This window comes from Hylaeus anthracinus, unplaced genomic scaffold (genome assembly GCF_026225885.1).
Source record: "Hylaeus anthracinus isolate JK02 unplaced genomic scaffold, UHH_iyHylAnth1.0_haploid 0, whole genome shotgun sequence".
Taxonomy (NCBI): Eukaryota; Metazoa; Arthropoda; class Insecta; order Hymenoptera; family Colletidae; genus Hylaeus; species Hylaeus anthracinus.
The window spans coordinates 8563233-8581222 of NW_026533254.1; the positions used below are offsets into that span (position 1 = coordinate 8563233).

At 43.5% G+C, this 17990-nt stretch overlaps 1 protein-coding gene across 1 annotated transcript in view; it reads right to left on the reverse strand.

The window, feature by feature from the left end:
• Positions 1-700: 700 nt before the first annotated feature.
• Positions 701-17990, reverse strand: part of LOC128887759 (alpha-2B adrenergic receptor-like) — a 141088-nt gene continuing 123798 nt past the window's right edge. The window contains exons 2-3 of the mRNA XM_054144038.1: positions 7009-7389; positions 701-6177 (exon numbers count right to left, since the gene is read on the reverse strand). Of these exons, the coding sequence (XP_054000013.1) occupies positions 5590-6177; positions 7009-7389 (969 nt within the window). The 3' untranslated portion in view covers positions 701-5589. The remainder of the gene's footprint in view (positions 6178-7008; positions 7390-17990) is intronic.

The following is a 17990-nucleotide window of genomic DNA, read 5'->3' on the forward strand; positions in this document are numbered from 1 at the left end:
CGCGGTTCGACAACTGTTTGAAAATCTTTCCATCGGAAATGCTTCCCTTTTGCCGCTATTGCATTGTTTGAGAAAACAGGAGGTAATTAATATTCCATAATTATTGCGGATGAATTACTGACCGATTTGTTGCAGCGCACGCGATTAAATTAATCGCACTTTGGCTTTGATTATCGAACCGCTTGAAACTGTAGAAAATACTCGTATAATGGAACCCAATAGTTGAAATTGTTACGATTAGTATGCAAGGATTTCGAAACAGGAGTTCACGACAAGTGGTGCGTTTTTGGGGATGACGAGTAGAAACAAAGGTATTAAAATTGAGAGTAGAACAATTACACGATAAATTTGATTGCATTTTTTGACAACCATCAAAGGAACAATGGACGTAGCAAAACTTAGAATCTTTTCGCTGGAATCATTGAAGCTAACTCCACGACAATAATCCGTTTATTGCGAAGAAACACGTTTTCCACCCGCGATAATTGATGAAACGCTGTGAATTCTTTACATTTATCATCCCTTACAGCTAAGCAGAATACTTTCCACTTATCATCCCCTGCTCAACAATCGATGTCCTTTATCGCGAACGAAATTGCTTTGCTCCAATCGCTAAGAATCCTTTGCACACCATAGTTTAATGGTGTATCATTAACAGAACATACAATTACAATTTAACAGAATGCTTTCTACTTATCATCCCCTACACTACGAATACTCTACATGTACCATCCCCTTCGCGTGAAAAGCGCGATTCCACGATGCAACATTCATTTTTTTTTAGACGCAACGAATTGGCTAACTGAAAAGCGAAGCATTTTCTGCTGCATTTTCGACGCAGAATTGTAGAAGCGAGGTCGATCTCTAACGAGTCACCGAAACTAGCCGAATTTCGGTCAGGTTGGTGCAGAAATCCGTGGAAATTTTTTATTTGAATTCCTCATGGTTGCAGCCGCAGAGTCGAACTTTAATCTGCGTTATAGAGATGCCACGATGGTAGAAAAAAACACCGGGGAAATTCTTTTTTCGAATTCATTCGGCATATATGCGCGCGGCGTGTCGTTTATGTCGATCATTCGGAGTTCGATCACTATTTTTCGTAACGTCGCAACATCGATGAATTTCGAAAAGAAAAATGCACCGATGAATTTAAAAGGAATTCCGTGAAATAACATTAAAAGAAAAAAAGATATCAGCGCCTTTGATGCGATCTTTAGATTCACTCACCATCTTCGACGACCCGTTCCATACCTGAAATATCTTCCTCGTGATCGTTTCGTGTACCGAAACCGGGTAAGCGAGGCGTCCGCTAGGTGCGATAATCGGTCCAGAAGAATCCAACGGATCAAAGGGAAGCGCGAGCAAGTTTCGACGCGAATTGATCGGTTACGGGGGCGGCGCGGTTGGTGCGCTTCTACGAGGCTGGGAAGCGTTAAATTATAAAGCGGCCCATCGAGAATTGGCGCCCCGGCGCGCAAACATTGCGTAATGCCGCGTAATAATTGAAACCGCGGCTTTCTGTGCTGCGCGTTCATCTTTAAACGTGATCCATGGTAATCGAAATTAATGTTTAAAACCGCGTGAACTGAAATTCACCGTCGAGAGTCGTCTTTTTTTCCATATCGAAAACTTCTTCACACGCTGCAACACGTATTTCTGATCATTGATGTCCGAGAAACGTCTACGTGTATTATTATTACTATTATTAATAATATTATTATTACGTGTCGTGTACGTTCGGTGACAGAGATTCGTGCCTCGGTAAGAGAACGTGGCCAGCTTCGCGTTACCTCTTCTCTTGCTTTTTCTGTGTCCATGCATGTCTGGAGGTGTGGCAATTGCGCTACTCTAGTGCGCAACAGACTCCTGTGTAGGTTACATACATCAGACATGTATTTAACAGATAATAATTTCCCCACAGTGATTGATAACCTCGTATTTAAAACTATAAACAAAGATGTATTTTTTCCCAGAAGTTCATGCAAACGAGATTCCGCGCCCCTTAGTCTACGCGACCGTCACGTGACCCAATAGAAGAGGGAGTACCGCGAAGTCAGCCACGTACCCCTCCCTCGACTCGAACATCTTTCATTGACACTGTACATTGTTCTCCCTCCCCTTACCCCTTATTTAAGTCGTAAAATTCGAAAACTCGTCATTAAACGTTACACGATTGACGGTGACCGCCCCTACGATAAAACGGTGTGCCTACTTAATAGGAAACATGATTCGATTCGCGTGATTTCGTTTTATTTGTCACCGACGATCTTTCGATCGCGCCACCTTGGACTCGCGCCCGCCCCGAGATCTTCGTCCCTTCTGATATCGTACACCGGTGTGCGTATATAATATCGTATGACCAGTACGTATTGTGTGTGTGTGGGGAAGCCGCCCCGAAAGTTTCCGTCCCGTCGGTCGCGCGCTAGAAACAGCCTCGGAACTTGATGTTCCGTTCGTTCGATGTATTCTTCCCCCTATTCTGTCATCTTTCCAATCCCCCCTCCATCCCGTCCTCAGCCAGCAGAGAAACTTTCCACCCGATGTCGTATCTCAGGATCCGTGTATTTCAACTATCTCTGAAACTTCTTTCCTCGTCCTAACTCCTCGACACGAACACCAGATGATTCTTTCCACGTCGTACCAAAAGGAAACAGGAGCTTCCTCGGTCACCCGCAAGCCCCGGTCGGCTGACACTGTACACTGATACTACTTCGCTGGTTGGCTGGAACAAAAAACTCCAGGAACGGCCGCCGCGCGACGTATTATATACACACGCATACGCGTTAACTATACATATCTACATTCACATCGATAATAATGGATTGTCGCGACTTTTAATTTACATTCGGACCGTGCGCCATCTGTCCGAGGAACTCAGTGAAGGAAGAATGCCGCGGGTACTCGTTTCCGTTCCTCCCCTCCGCGGATGGACGAAGACGAGAGGAAGTTTCGATGGAGCGAATCGGGGGAAAAAATTGGAGCGACCGATTTTTCCGGGGCTGAGAACACGGAGAACGACATTTCGCAGTCACGAAGGCTCGTCGAGTGGCTTCATCGAGTAAAACGCACTCGAAAATATTATTCGTAGGTTTTTAGGTTGCACACTCGATGACGGAAATTCGTGTCGACTTGGAGGGAAGTCTATTTAGACATGGAGTCAGGACTTCGTTATTTCGTGTGTTTCGGAATGCCATGGCAATGCGACGATTAATTTTCTACGGTGAGAAGTGTTGTGACATTACGGTATTAAAAGTCGCGGCTTCATGTCACGTGGAAATGAAAATTAATGTAGTCAGCTGGGCGCTACCACTTGCTATTGGTCCACGTCACGGTCGGATATGCGTGGGGGCGTGGCAGTTGCGCGACGTGGCTGCGCTGAAGTCATTATGTCGCTGACTGTCCGACGGAGCGGATCGAACACTCTGAAGCATCTTTACTAGATGGAATTTATTTACATACGTGAAACGAGATGCATGAAGTACTATGAAATGATATTACAGGTTATCATTCTAAGAAATAATAAATTATTCTTTATTGTATACGTTTTATGGCGTACTAAAAACGAATTCGTATGTACAAGGAAAATCTATGGAATACTTATAACGCAATATGTATCAGGATGGTATATCAAATGAAATGCAATTTAAACTTCCACAAGTATTAAGTCTACCGGTATTTGCTTCTTGTTCTTATTAAACCAAAGCATTTAGACAAAGTATAGACATGCATTACAATTCAGACGAATAGCAAGTTTAAACACGGTAATTAGATGTTGCGGCAGGGTCCGACCCGCTCCGTCGAGCAGTCAGTGGCGTAATGATACTGCGCAGCCGTCACATAATGCGCGGTCAAATCAGGCGCAGATTAGGAGGGGGGTAACGCCTAACTGGCCCTATATAAGCCGACACGAATTTCTCACGGAGTGCACAGTTAGCTCGAAACGTAGCGTAGCAATTTCCTCGACTCTGTCGAGGTGCCCGCGAGGTTCCATTCGTCTTCGACGATGTCGTTGTGAATTGACAACTAGTCGGAAGTTGTATCCGATCGAGGGAGAAGTAGCAGCTGTCGCTGACACACGGCGGTCCGGGACACCTCATAGAGGATTCATGACCACCGCGGGCAAATCGTGTCCCGAACACCTTTTCATCTCGAGCTCTTCGTGACTCGCACGTTCGACTGCAGATTGATAATGGTGTACATTGAATCTGCAGACCTCACGAGTGTTGGTGGCACAAAAATAGCAATCTATTTACGTCAGTTTGTAATAGCTGAGTCCCTGTTGGGTGTACCCCGAATAAATCTCTCCTTGTAGTAGCCTGTTGGCTACAGAGTCTCATGTACACTTGGTCACGATGATTCATGCTCATCTGGGAGAGAGTTATCAGCTTAGGCAGACGTTTGCATAAAGAAAACGGGATCGTGATTAATTCTGGCGCTGGGAACTTTTAGAAGAGCAGGAATCATTTGGTCAAGCGTAACACTGACTGTGGCTAGTATACCATGGTAGCTTTGGGTCACTCAAGCCTTCACCATCGACTTCTTGTTGTATGACTGGTTGGTCTAGGCGGCGAAAGACATGGACCTACGTAGTATCCCTAACTGAAGATTTAATTGCAAAAATGTTGTATGTAAAGTTCATTGAAGAAATTTCACAAGATGTGCGCTCGGAGAATTTAATTGCTCCATTGATACATCCATTTATTTTTAATATTCCATAACCGCGAAATAAAATAAAATTCACGCAATGAAGAGTTAAAGCTCCAATATTCAATAAATCTTCTCCCAAGCAGGCCCTGATCTGTCGCTACCCTGCAGCCAAGGGCGCTACCATCTTAACACGCTCGTACCCTGACGAGGTCGCCATATGTGTTCCACCAAGCACAAGTGGCCTAACCAAATCTCAAATTCCTCACCAAGGATTTCCTTCGTGATCCCATCCCCGGCACTAGCTTTCCGCGAATCTCGACGATTCCGTCTATCTCGAGTTTCACCGCGTCAGAGATGGGCAACCTATTATTCCGAATAATAAATGACGAATAAAGCCATCGTGTAGCGATTTATTCGTGACGTTTATCCGATCGGGCAGTCTGTAATTCAAATTCTGATTCTCATCGCGTAGCCAGTAGTCGAACGCGGTTTGTCTGGCGACACGAGCACAATCTCCTAGCTTCTACCGCTGATCGAGAAAAGGAGAGGGGTCCGAGCCCTCGGGATCCTCCTTGTTTATCAAACACGAACGCACCGGAAGCTAGTTGCCAAATTGAAACAACCAGCCCACCTACTGACTACTCGTAATTCCTCATCGCGATCGTAACACACAATCCCCTGTCCCTGCGTCGTTGAGTTCATTTTGATTCGTTACGCGATGTGTGTATCTAGATAAGAAATTTGTCCATTTGCCGCGCCCAGGTACGCACCCCCACCGCTTCAGCTAGGGGCTTTGGGCCTCTTAGACGTCGCCGGGCGTTCAAGTCCTTCCTTCGACCGTCCTCCTCGTTTCCCTTGCGACGAGGATACGCGCGATCGATCCCTCTTCGCGGTACCCAGAACCCGCTCGGAATTCGAGGAGCAGTCGAGGAATGACCTGGTTCACTTGAACAGTATCCTGCGGAACGCGCGGCGAAAGTCCTTGTTGAAGACGGTGTAGATGAAGGGGTTCAGGGCCGAGTTCATGTAGCCTAGCCAGAAGGCTATGACGAACGCCTGCGAGGGTATATCGAGGTACGGGAACAGGGGCTTCACGATGTAGAGGACGAAGAACGGCAGCCAGCAGGCGATGAAGCTGCCCATTATGATGCCGAGGATCAGCGTGGCGCGTTTCTCCTTCTTCCTCGCCAGTCTCCTCTTCTCTCTCTCGGGGTCCCGGGGTTTCGACTTCGCCTCGGCGGCCTCGTCCTTCGCCGAGTGCCGGCCGACGTCGCCGTGCTCCCGTCTCAGCTTGGCCAGGTTCCTGCGACCGAAAATCGGCTGGCATAGTCGCAGTTTCAGCGGTTTCACCACTGCGCACCTGGACACCACGCCGCTGTCCGACGACGACGGGTCGAACTCGGAGACCATGTCGACGTCGATCCCGACGCTCGGCGCCCGGCACCGCGGCGGGACGCTCGACTGCCCGTCGCCGTTCACCGACATGGTCGCCTTCAGGATGCTCTTCGGCATCGGCATTGGGATCGCCACCTACCGACAAGAATCGCCAAGATGAGCGTTGGAATTTCATTTTGTTCAGGAGACAAAATTTTGTTTGATGTCTTTTTACCGCGCGAAACTGAGGTAATATTTAATAATTATATATTTAAAAAAGCGTTCCGCTAATTTTGTCCAGTAGTTTATTATAAAAGTGTTGCTGGACTCAGTGTTTTCCCTTATTTCTCTTTAATTTCACTCGAAGGGATACGCGAATTGGATAAGACACGAATAGGTGAAACGGGAGCGCAAATCAAAGGCGCTTGTTACTCGGTTCGGCGTCGATAACGAAATAGACCGAGCGAGGAGCGAACGGTCGGGTCGGAAAGTGATCGATATCGATCATGGATTTTCGGGTCCTCACTCCTCTCTGCGCCTCGGGAGTCGAGCTACTCGATCCACCCAACTTTCCGGACGGAGAGAGGAGCACTCTGCCGGCTCGATCGTTGCTCCTCGCTCGGTCTATCTAATTTATTTAACCCTATAATGCGCGATAAGTTTTATATCATTGAAACAAAAACAATGCGTAATACTGGAATCTTAAATGATTTTGTGTTGGCTAGACTGTTTCACAGTTAACAAATTTTACGAATGACTAATGCATATACTGCCCATTTTCTATTTTGAAATTGTTAATAAGAAATAATACTAAATGTAACTACGTGATGCATTTATAAATCAGTGCTCACTATTCAAATAGTATTTACATCTTGTCCGTTTGGGAAAGATACAATGTAAAAGGATTATTTCCGAAACGCACCCTCTCTATTAGGCCGATTTTCTTTATTATCCTGAAACACGATAGAAACTGGGTAGTTTTTGAACCTTGAGCGTGTCCTTCTCCTCCAGTGGTATGCTGTTACCCCCGCCAGGGTCTGGCTCGGAGGTGCTGACGTCGCTGGCGAAGTCGCAGGTGACGATGACTATCTGGACCGGTTGGTTCTCGATGGTGGCGACGTTCTCCATGACGGACCCCGGCGGTTTCTTCGTCTCTGTGGCGGGCGTGCTCTGAGTGAAGCTGGTTTGCCTGACGTCCGGTGACTCGGGCGGTGCCGTCGTTCGGCGTCGCGGCTGCTTCCTGATGCCGCGACGCGCGCGAGCCTTCGCCGCGAAGTATATACGTATGTACACGAACACCATGATGCACGACGGGATGTAGAAGCTTCCGAGGGCGGAATAAAGGACGTAGCCGATGTCCTCTGAAAGCTGGAACAGAAACGAATGAACATTGAATGGCCCCCTTTGTTGGAACGGTTCCTTTGTCTATGCGCGGAGAATCGAAATAATTTATCGTTTGATACTTTATCGCGACGCTCCGTTACACGCGAAACGGACGAGCAATTTATTATGACGGCCGTTTCCTTTTTCGATCGTTTGCTTCTCGTATGCCCCTCGATTAGGATGTTTTCCTTTTTTTTTTAGATGGAGCGTGAGATTAGATCGCTGGATAAAGACTTTTTGAAGGTTCGAACAGATTCCTGGGGTAGTTTTGAATATCTAGGGTTGAGATTCATCGATGCCTTTCATTTAATTTGTTGAAAATTGAGACGAAGTTTGTGAAATGATATTATGAAAAATCTTTCAGGTTACAAATTTGATCAAGTAATTTCTATATTATACTACATAGAATATTCTTGAATTTAATAATGAGTAAAAGAATTAAATTTATTAGAGATGTACAAGGCCTAGCCTGGACTCACGGATGGATGGCATGTTTTAATATTCAGAAATTAGTATTATGAATTCTACTCTGCGTTACAAATGTTCATTCGCGGGCCATTTAGGGATTGGATCCCCACTTTGGGAAACACTGGTACAGATGGAAATGTCGATCAGTCGTAAAGTTTAATTTTCATTTTCTACAATGTCATCTTCGACGACCGGGAGGAAATTGAATGAATCCTGCTGGAAATTTCGTGGTATTTATCCCCCCCCCCCCTCCCACCTCCGCCGTTCGCTTTTCTCGCATCCCCGGGATTATTCTCTATTCCGACTCCTATAGAATTTGTCGTGATTCCCCAGGAAAGATGAAAAGTCGGCACAGGGAATGATAGAAATTATGTATAGCGGGGATCAACGGAGCCTTCAGACGCAGAAATTATCGCGGACGTACCCCCGCGCGTTACAACTACGACGGAATCAGAAAAAAAGAGAGCGAGGGAAAAGGAAAAATTCATTCAAGTGGTCCCGTTGATACCCTCAAAGGGGATCTTCTATTTTCCAGGGGGGTGGAAAAAGTTGATTGTCTAATTCAACAAAATATAGGATCAAGGTTACGTGAAACGGGAGCGCGCTGATCCATTTTTTTTTACGACCCACGCGACCCGGGGAACACTGTGAAATCGGTTCAGGAGGTAACTATGACTCTATCCGCCATTTTATCGCTGTATAAAAATTTCTTAACCATCTGGCAGTTGTAAAACCTTCTAATTTTCGGTATCAGTTGAATTTAAAATATCCACTCCATTTTAAAAAGATAACTCCGTCTGATTTCCTTATGATTTCCTTAGTCACCGCAAAAAAAAAAAATAATAATATTTTTCACATCAGGAAAGCATTCAAAAGAAATAGTAAAAACCTCAAATACATTATTCTCGCCCTTCACTCGGAATAAATGGTTAAGTAAATGCTTGCTCATCGACGAGAATCAAATAGAACTACCCTCTCGACAGGACCCTAACGAACAGCTCGTCAGATTCTCACACCTGAATCGCTGTTTCACGCGATCCTCCCCTGTCCATCCTAAAATCGAACGAGTAAATTCCCTCTACCTTCGTCTCGATTAACCATCGCAGCCGTCGCTTGCTGCACTTCGGGGCGATCGCAGTCTCTCGTGGAACGATTAGCACGTATAAAATTTAATCTCCCCGACGGTGGACGTTTAATCTGCCCCCTTTTCGCGGCCGCTGGCCGTTTTCCTCTTCATTCGTGCCGTGGGATTGGCTGGATGGTCTCGTAAACGTGGCATTCGCCGGACCGCTTTTTCTCGCCCATGGCTGGGCCAAGTAGATTGAAAAGGAGCGAAGGGTGTGAGGCCACGGGGATGGCAGGTGTACCGCGTTGCCGCGCAAACACGCGGAATAACGAGCAGTTCCGGACGGGAATTTATGAAAGCGCGAAAGCCAGCGCGTGCCTGGCCTTAGGGAACTTACTTCACTGCCACTTTTAACGAGCCCGGGGGCGCGGAAGATCGTCGCGATTTATGGAGACAAACCCGTGATTTTCTTGCCGATGTTTGGGATAATAGAGGGAAGAAATTCATGGAGCAGTGCTTCCACCTTGGCGAGAACGAATTTGGTTAGACGGTGGATGGAAGCTTCGTTGGAACGTTGAAACTGCAGGGAGTCTATAAGTGTCGTGGACTCGAGTGTGAACGATGACACTTGAAGGAAAAGGTGGGTGAAATTTGATTAATCAGGTCTTGAATCGCTAGAGAGCATGGGCTCGTTGAGGAAGTCGAGAGGGAACGATTCATATTTATATTATGGTTCAACTGCTTTGGCGATTCATCGTTGAGACGACAAGCCAAATTCCATAGACACGTAGGGATATACACGAATTTTTTAGGGGGAGAATTATTAGACCCAACATCCTCTGTGTTTACTACTCTGAGATGTCAAGAGAGTCGATACAGTAAATATTGGCTATTCAAGGTCACCCCTCGATATTGCCGTAGTTTAACAATAAAAAAAAAAGAGAGGGAACGGTACTTGTTATATAACGTAATACTAAATTCCCTAAAACACATATTTAGACCTTTCCTTTTTCCTAAATTGACAATCTGTCACAAACTTCTGGCACACAATCAGGAACACTAGTCCACGCTCTGGAAATTGTTCGATTCACTCCTAATAACGCGAATGCGTTGAAATGTCAAGACGAGTGTTTCTTCTCGGCATTGTCCCGATTCGCTGTTTTCATCAGTCAGGGTTTTTCGCTGCGGAATTGTCCATCATGGCGAGCGAAGAGGGAAAGAAACAGTCATTCGGACGCTGACGTCAGGCGTCGGGCGTCAGACGTCGGCTGTCCGCCGCGCGCCACCCAACCCTGCCCATCCTTTCTCGGGAAATTTCACGGTTCAGGGACGCCTGATGTTTTTTTTCTCTGTCCTGAATCTCGCGTTTACACTCGCGGTTTTCTTAACGAAGAATTCATTTCTTTTTTTTCCTCGAGGCGAAACGGGAGGGGCGTTTTGCGCGCAAAGTAATAAGCAATCTCGAGTAGAGCAAATGGAATCATGAATAACAACGTTCGTTAGAGTTCGCCATTGTGTCCAGATTCGTTCCAATAAAGGTTCAAACGAAATCAACCGTGGGATGCAATCTGTACGTTTGTAAAGTTCGCGCGGCTCATAGGTAACCTAAGCCTCTAATCCATGGATTTTATTTTATTCCTCAAAGGATAAACTATTGATACATTGTTTACGCTCTTGCGAATTGGTTAATATTCGAACTAATTAATAAGCATCTGTAAACGGTATATCTGTAGATGGTATGGTAGAGAATTCTATCGGTAATATAGCATACTCTGTCGGTAGGACTCGGTAATGTAGAACCGTAATTGTTCTACGTTGTCATCGGGCCGATCTTTCTTGTCAAGCGAGTGTGCTCCATTACCAGCTGAGCTACCTGGTTTATCAACCCAGTGATCAACGATAACCAGCCTTACTTCATACATTTATCCACAGAGTATTGAATGTTTATTTTATCGTCTCGTTTAAAACCACTCATATTCTAGAAATTAATGTGGGCTTGATTACGACTATAAACGATTTGATCTGTAACAATACTGACGCTGCAGGTAAAAGAGGATTTACATATTCAGGAGCTAATATATGTATGGATAAATATAGTAATTAATATGCACTAATGTACTGAATATCACGACCCCTTTTATTCGATTTATTCATTCCTGATCTGCGTCATGTCTGTAAGTTATATTTGGTGGGCATACTACTGAAAATGTTTACCATATCATTAGAATGTTTAGCATGTTATCACATATACACCAGTTAATATTAGCACTGCACAAATATTATTGGATAATTGTTGAGTAACCACTGCTCTATTACTGTTCGATATAATAAACCTTTGTCATTACATCAACAAAGTTCAATTCACAGTCGAGTGTAGAATAATGTGACGGCAATGTTGACAGTAACACAAAATAGGCAATCGTGCTTAATTGACCTCATCGCAAAGAGCCGAAACGTATAATGAATTCGTCAGAGCTCAGGTTTTCAAACACAATATAATTCATGCATTTTATGGCGTGTATTTAATACACGCACGGTTAATAAATACATTAAATAACAATAACAGCAATAAAGATTGGACGAGTTCGAAGGAATCCACCGAATGACGTCACACAGCGGTAACAATTCAACGGCGGTTGCGCAAACTTGGCCAGTTTCGAACGAACGACGCCATCGCGTTCCCGAACTCGTTTCATCGAGAAAACTGCGGCCGTTTGCCAGCGATTTCAATTATGAATCGCTGATAAACGACGTCGGGTCGCGCCATTGGCTGCACGAGAGATACGTCGCGGTTCGAACGTCGCGTCTTCCGACCGTATCTTTTATGACTGATCTCGAATAGAGCTTATCGTGCTTCGCGCGACCGTACTTTGTCTTCCTGACTCGGAATGAATGCGACATTACTCGAACGCGATTTTTTGCAATCAAAATTTTACTAGCAATTCGACCACTGAAATTACGACCACGTTCATCGTTCAATGTCCATTGTTTATTCTACATTCACTGTTGTGTATTATGCAACATGAAATGGTCAATGTTCAAGGGATAATGATCAATTTATAATGGACAATGGTCACTTTATGTGGGATAGTGGTTAATTTATAATGGGCAATGACCAATTCATGTGAGATAGGGGTCCATTTATAATGAGCAATGGCCACTTTATGAGGGATGGTGGTCAATTTATAATGGATCATAGTCACGTTATGATTTATAGTGGTCAATTTATAATGAACAGTGGTACATTTATGATTGATAGTGATCAATTTATAATAGAAAATGGCCAATTTATAATCGACAGTGGACAGTGGTCAATTTACAACGAACAATGTCCTCGTACAATGATCACTGGAGAATGGGCGCCAGACTGAAATGGACGCCACTGTCGAAAATCCCCAGGTTGAGTTTTTAAAACGAAGCTGATCGTCCTTTTTTGGTAACAACACTTTCGAGTGACAATCTCAACGTGGGTCCACGGTGGGATTCACGGAAGCTGCTTCAATTAAGTTCACCGGAGCCGAAAAAAGGCAGACGCAAGTTGGCCCGGCGTGGCCATGTACCGAATATGCTCCCGGCCACGTTTTTCCCCGACCCAATTAAATTTCTTTCCGCGGTCCTCCCCCGTCGCTTTGCTTCTTTTCATCTAGATTCGGGAAATCGTGCCCTTTAAGCGCGACGTCAGCGTAAAGCCGAGAAAACGATTATATTTCCCGCAGCCCGCAGAATAATTGCGTTCCTCCCGCGGGCTCTGCCCATCACCCCTCGGCCGCTCCCGACGAACAACAAGAAAATTTCACCCTGAGACAGCTTTAATTAAAAACAGTCGGGTTTGTGAATGTTCGTGCCGATCGCGATTAAATAGCTTATATCTTTCAGCGCTCTGATATTCGCAGAATAAATATCACGGGTGGTTGCACTCTTTTTTTTTTTCATTTCGGTTTATTTTCGTGTGATGGGAAATTGTATGCATCGTTTGAAATTTAATTGGAAGGAATTGTTGTCATATAATTGCTTCAAATATTGTTGTAGGTTGTGATAAATGTTTGACTCTGAATGTTCTTTAAATTGATAGGAATGTGTGATTTTAAAACGAAGCGATATATTAGGTACTAATTTTTAATGAAAGCATCATCTACACTTTCAAAAGAAAATAATTCGTGAAAGGGATGTAGGGTCCTGCGTTATGGCAGCCAATGTTACGAATCGCCCCAGTATATTTAACCCAAAGTAGCTACTCGATTCTAATAATTTCACCGACTGGGGAGCTAAGGTGGGGGCAGAACTGGGAGGCGGGGAAATATAGAGTGAAAAGTGGGTGAGAAAGGGATCGGCAGCCAGTATTATTCCCACCAGAGAGCGAGATCCGTGTTATTGGTTACCGAAATCCATCCTGGATTCTTTCCAATAAGAATCTGTCACCCTTTCAGGGAATAAGTATACAGCTGACCCTCATTCCCTCGGGAGTTCCTCGGAGTCGTTGAACGATTCGTGGCTTTCGAGAGAAAATCAAGGATTAGAAATTCATCATGACCGGTTTTCCATTCCCGATTTCAGGAATCTGTTCCTTTGACGTCTCGCGATTGATGCTTTCTTTGTCCACGATCCCCCCCACTCCTCTCAAAGCCATTGTGTCAGACGACGCGGTTCTCCTTTCGAAATTCATTTCTTTCGGGGCTGGCTGCCGAAGAGCAGACGTCGAGAGTTACTTCAGCAACTGGGCCAGGCTATTAATTTTATATATATAATAAAATTTATACATGTATAGATTTTATAAAACAGCTTGTATAATTTATATACACATTTACATATCTATCTAATTCTTTATATTCATTATGTACATACTATTAAATAATAATGCTGTTCAATATATCTATTAAATATAAAAACTTTACATGTATGTTCATTTTATAGAACAGCCTGAATAATTTATGTATATATATTTATCTATTTACGTAATTCTTGTTTCACGATAATATTTCAGCATTTTTCTCTAAGTGTAAAAACTAAATTATTTGACGGAGCCTGTTTATATATGTACAGGGTGGTTCGCGTCACCGAGATCCGGCAATTTACGTTGCTGCTAATATTTATTATTCCTAGGCCGACACTGTTCCTGGGTCTCTTAGATGGAGAGATTCCGGGAGCGTTTTAATGCGAAAAGTCCTTCGCTCTAATTACGTTAATATTTGGTCGCTGCACGCGGAACGAGAACGACGGAACGGAATTGGATGAAACAATATTTAACGAGACAATGTTAACGATAATGTACTATTTTGAGCGTCGCCAGCCAACGATGTTAACGCAGCTCTTGGGCCGGTGTTTGCTGTATAAACTGCGGGATTCGGATCGCCTCTCTAACGTTACTTTGCAACTTCAATTATTTTCTGAAAGATAATTACGGAACGGGACATTACTAAATATCGTTGATATAAAATATAAATCGATAGGTGAAAAGCTTTTTTGCGCACGTTGTGAACATTTTAAATAATCAGGTACCAGTGATGTAATTTTCTATCGTGGTTAAGTAACAAAAAATTGATCGTGGAATTCCATTCGACTTTTTTTTCATTTTCAAGAGTACATTTATTATAGAATATTTTAAATTTATTGTATAAAAATCCATATACGGATCTGCAAGCTTAGTATGTCATCCTTCGTCAATTTTATATCATAAATATTTAAAATTCTCAAAAAAATTATTTCGCGAAGCTACGTTAAACAATCTACGTCTATCTTAATTTTCACTTCGATCGTGCTGTTTCTTCCAATTCCAACGAGGCCAGAAATGCCACGATCCTCAGGCCAGACTGCCCTCTTAATTGAAACCCACGTGGCTCGTTATCGATGCTCGACGTCGCGACGCTCTCCGTCCGGGACACTTACGCTCCTTTTTTTCCGATGGGATGGAAATGGTACCCCCTCTTTTATCAAAATGAAAAATAAAAAAACATAGGTGAAAGAAACACGCGCCGCGAAGTACAATCAATGAGTCTGTCAAGCGCAGATGAAAAGTGTTTGATATCGAAGTCGCTGTGGGAATGAAAAAGATGGTTCGAGGCGGAAAAGGCAGACTGCGGGACGCTTCGAAACAAATCCGTGCGCGGCATAGTGTGACCTGGATTTCTATTTTTCCACCCCTTTCGCCCCTCTTCTATTCCCGTTTCGACGCTTCGCGCGTGGAGATGTTGCTTTTTCGACGCGCACACCTTGAATTCTTCCCTTTTCTCGCCTATCGAGCAACCGTTGGCGCGTTACATAACAGAATCTCGGTTATTGCAAGAAATTGAGAATAGGAAATGGTCGTTAATCGAGGTTCTTGAAATAGTAACGGTTTGACTATTTTATCTTCAATTTTATTTACTATAGAATAGAGCAGACATCAACAGATCTTTTTAGCAATTTTCTTGCGACCATTGATGTCCTGGAATTTATTAAATTCAACGTTCGCTTTGGAAGGCAATTTCGAGCAAATTCATCCTGCAGTTCTTTGCATTCCCTTGACCATCTTTTGTGCCTCAGGTAGTTAATTTCATCAACGTTAGTTAAATCTCTAGAAATTCAATGCACGTTTGTCCGTTCCATTATATTTACGTTTCTGTAGGTAAATGGACTTACCCCCGTAATTGGTTTGTATAAATTTCTGGCGAACGGATGCCTTTCGGATTTTCCCGGGTGTAATATTAACTTCGTAATTAAAGTCATCTTTGAAGGGAGCTTGGTAGATTATGAAGGGCTTACAAAATAAAAGGGTTTTATCGAAAATATTAAAAAGTGTTAACTCGAGAGTGATATTAAATAATTTTATATGATATATATTTTAACGAATACGATTTGTTAAACAGGAAGAAAAATTATTTCGGCTCGGACCATTGGAAATGTTAATAAAAAAAAAACGAAAAATTCTCGAAGGAAAAACAAAAGATATAATTTGTATCAGTTTTCTATTTATTTAGTAAATTCGTTCCTTGGACGAAGGATTCCATTAATGATATACAAAACCGCCGAACACGGTTTCATTCTCGTTTCCAGCTCCTGCGAATTGAAGCGCTGGGGAGTTGCCTCGTTAATTGTCACGCGCAAACTGTTCCCTTCCATTCGCGTCCCCGTCCGTGGAAACTATAAAATAATCGCGGTACTCTTTTTACTCTCGTTCTACTCGAGTAATATTATTCCGCGGGAACAGCAGCGTCGTCGCTTGTTCTCGAGCAAAGTGGACGCGCGGGGTGGACTGCGTTACACAGCCGGTATTAAATTTCTGGCGAGCCACCCTATCGTGTGTCCGCGAAGCATTACGGTCCTTGTCGTCGAGCAAAATCGCGACACTTTATGCGAAAACGACCGCCCACTTGCAGCGAAGGCAACCCCTTCCCTGTAAAGCATTTATTCTCGTTGACTCGTGGGTTAAGGTTCACCAATTTTGGGTATTTTATTTGACTGTTTTTATTTATTCGTTCGAATAATTTAGTGTTTCCATTTATTCATTTAAATATGCGAGTATTTATATTTATTCATACGGAAATTTGGGTCTTTTAATATATTTATTTGAATAATTGAATATTTATATTTATTCAATTTGAATACTAAAAATATTCGGGTATATAAACTTACTCATCCGAACATCCAAATACCTCCATTCTGTTATTTGGGTATTCGAATTTGTTCACTCGAATAGACGAATAAAATCGAGTAAAAGGGAAACGCGTAAACAAGCAAAACTTTGTAAAAGCGAACTTTTCAAAAGCATCGATTCCCAATGTTGCCCTCGTCAATTGCTAAATTCCAGGAAATAAGAGGTTCGTATTGTCGACGTTAACATTGCGATGATAAAAATGCGAAAAGTGAACGCATTAAATCTCTGGGCAGATATTACGAATTCAGCGTAACGGATGCCAATCAGCCGTGCGCATGAATTTTTGAAAACCGCGTGTACGGCGGCTGAGCTCAAAAATCTCCCTTCGAATGCATAATTACTCAGAGTATCGAGGCTTTTCGTCGGTGCGGCAGTAATCGTGAAATATGAACGAATCGAGGGACGGTTATTGGATTCGATACGTTCTCGAGCGGGAACCGGCCGGAAAATGTACGTGCATGCGCACTGCGCAAACGACATCGAGAATTTTAATGCGTAGTCGTTACACACTGCGAGCTGTTTAACGTTTCCGATTTATCGTTCGTCTCGTTTCATTAATGTTACAGTGGTACACAGTAGTATTACCAAAAGTAAAAAATAGGGACATTAATGGACAAGTTCCATGGTGATGTGTTTAAAACGTAATAAAGTTTGTCGCTTAGAATAGGCCAAACTTTAAATTGAAAGATCGAAAAGTTTATTTTTATCTACTTAAATTTCTGTCAAACACTGTAATGGTATTAATGCTTCATGTTCTAGTCTAATCCTAAAGCAAATAACAAATTCTGCCCTCTAGAGAGCAACCTGTCCAATCACCTCTTGATGATTAAATTCCATTGGTTGATCTTATCAACAAATTTCCCTCTTTGTATCTAATTAAATAACAACAAGCAATTATCAGACACAACCCAGTCGATGCCATTTCCCGCGACTCGAGCGTGAAAAATGGGTTTCTTTTTCGTCGATGAAAGAGTAAAGGGTTACAGCCCTCGGTGGATGGGGAGAGTCGATATTCATTTAACGAGCTATATAATTGGCTTAACCGGCAGCGCAGCTAACGCAGTAAGCAAACCCCGATGTTTTATGAAAACGCGGGCGCGTAGCCGTGCACGATGAGCATCGGTTCGTTACTGGGCATTGTTTGCACCACTGAAATGTTTCATGAAGCGAATCGAGCACCGTGGAACACGTGTATCGCTTGTAAACGCGCGAACGCCGTCCGTTTCGCGGACACAAGAGCCGATACGCGCCGTTCCCTTTGCGGAATGTTTGCAAATTGCACGGGGAAACTTCCCAATGGTGGTGCCCAGACTTGCACCGTACGCGATCGGAATTAAATAAGCGAAACGATTAGCCGTAAAGGTGGTGGTTTATGTTTGAGAACACTGCAAGAATTTTATTTCTGGTCGTTGCTATAATCTA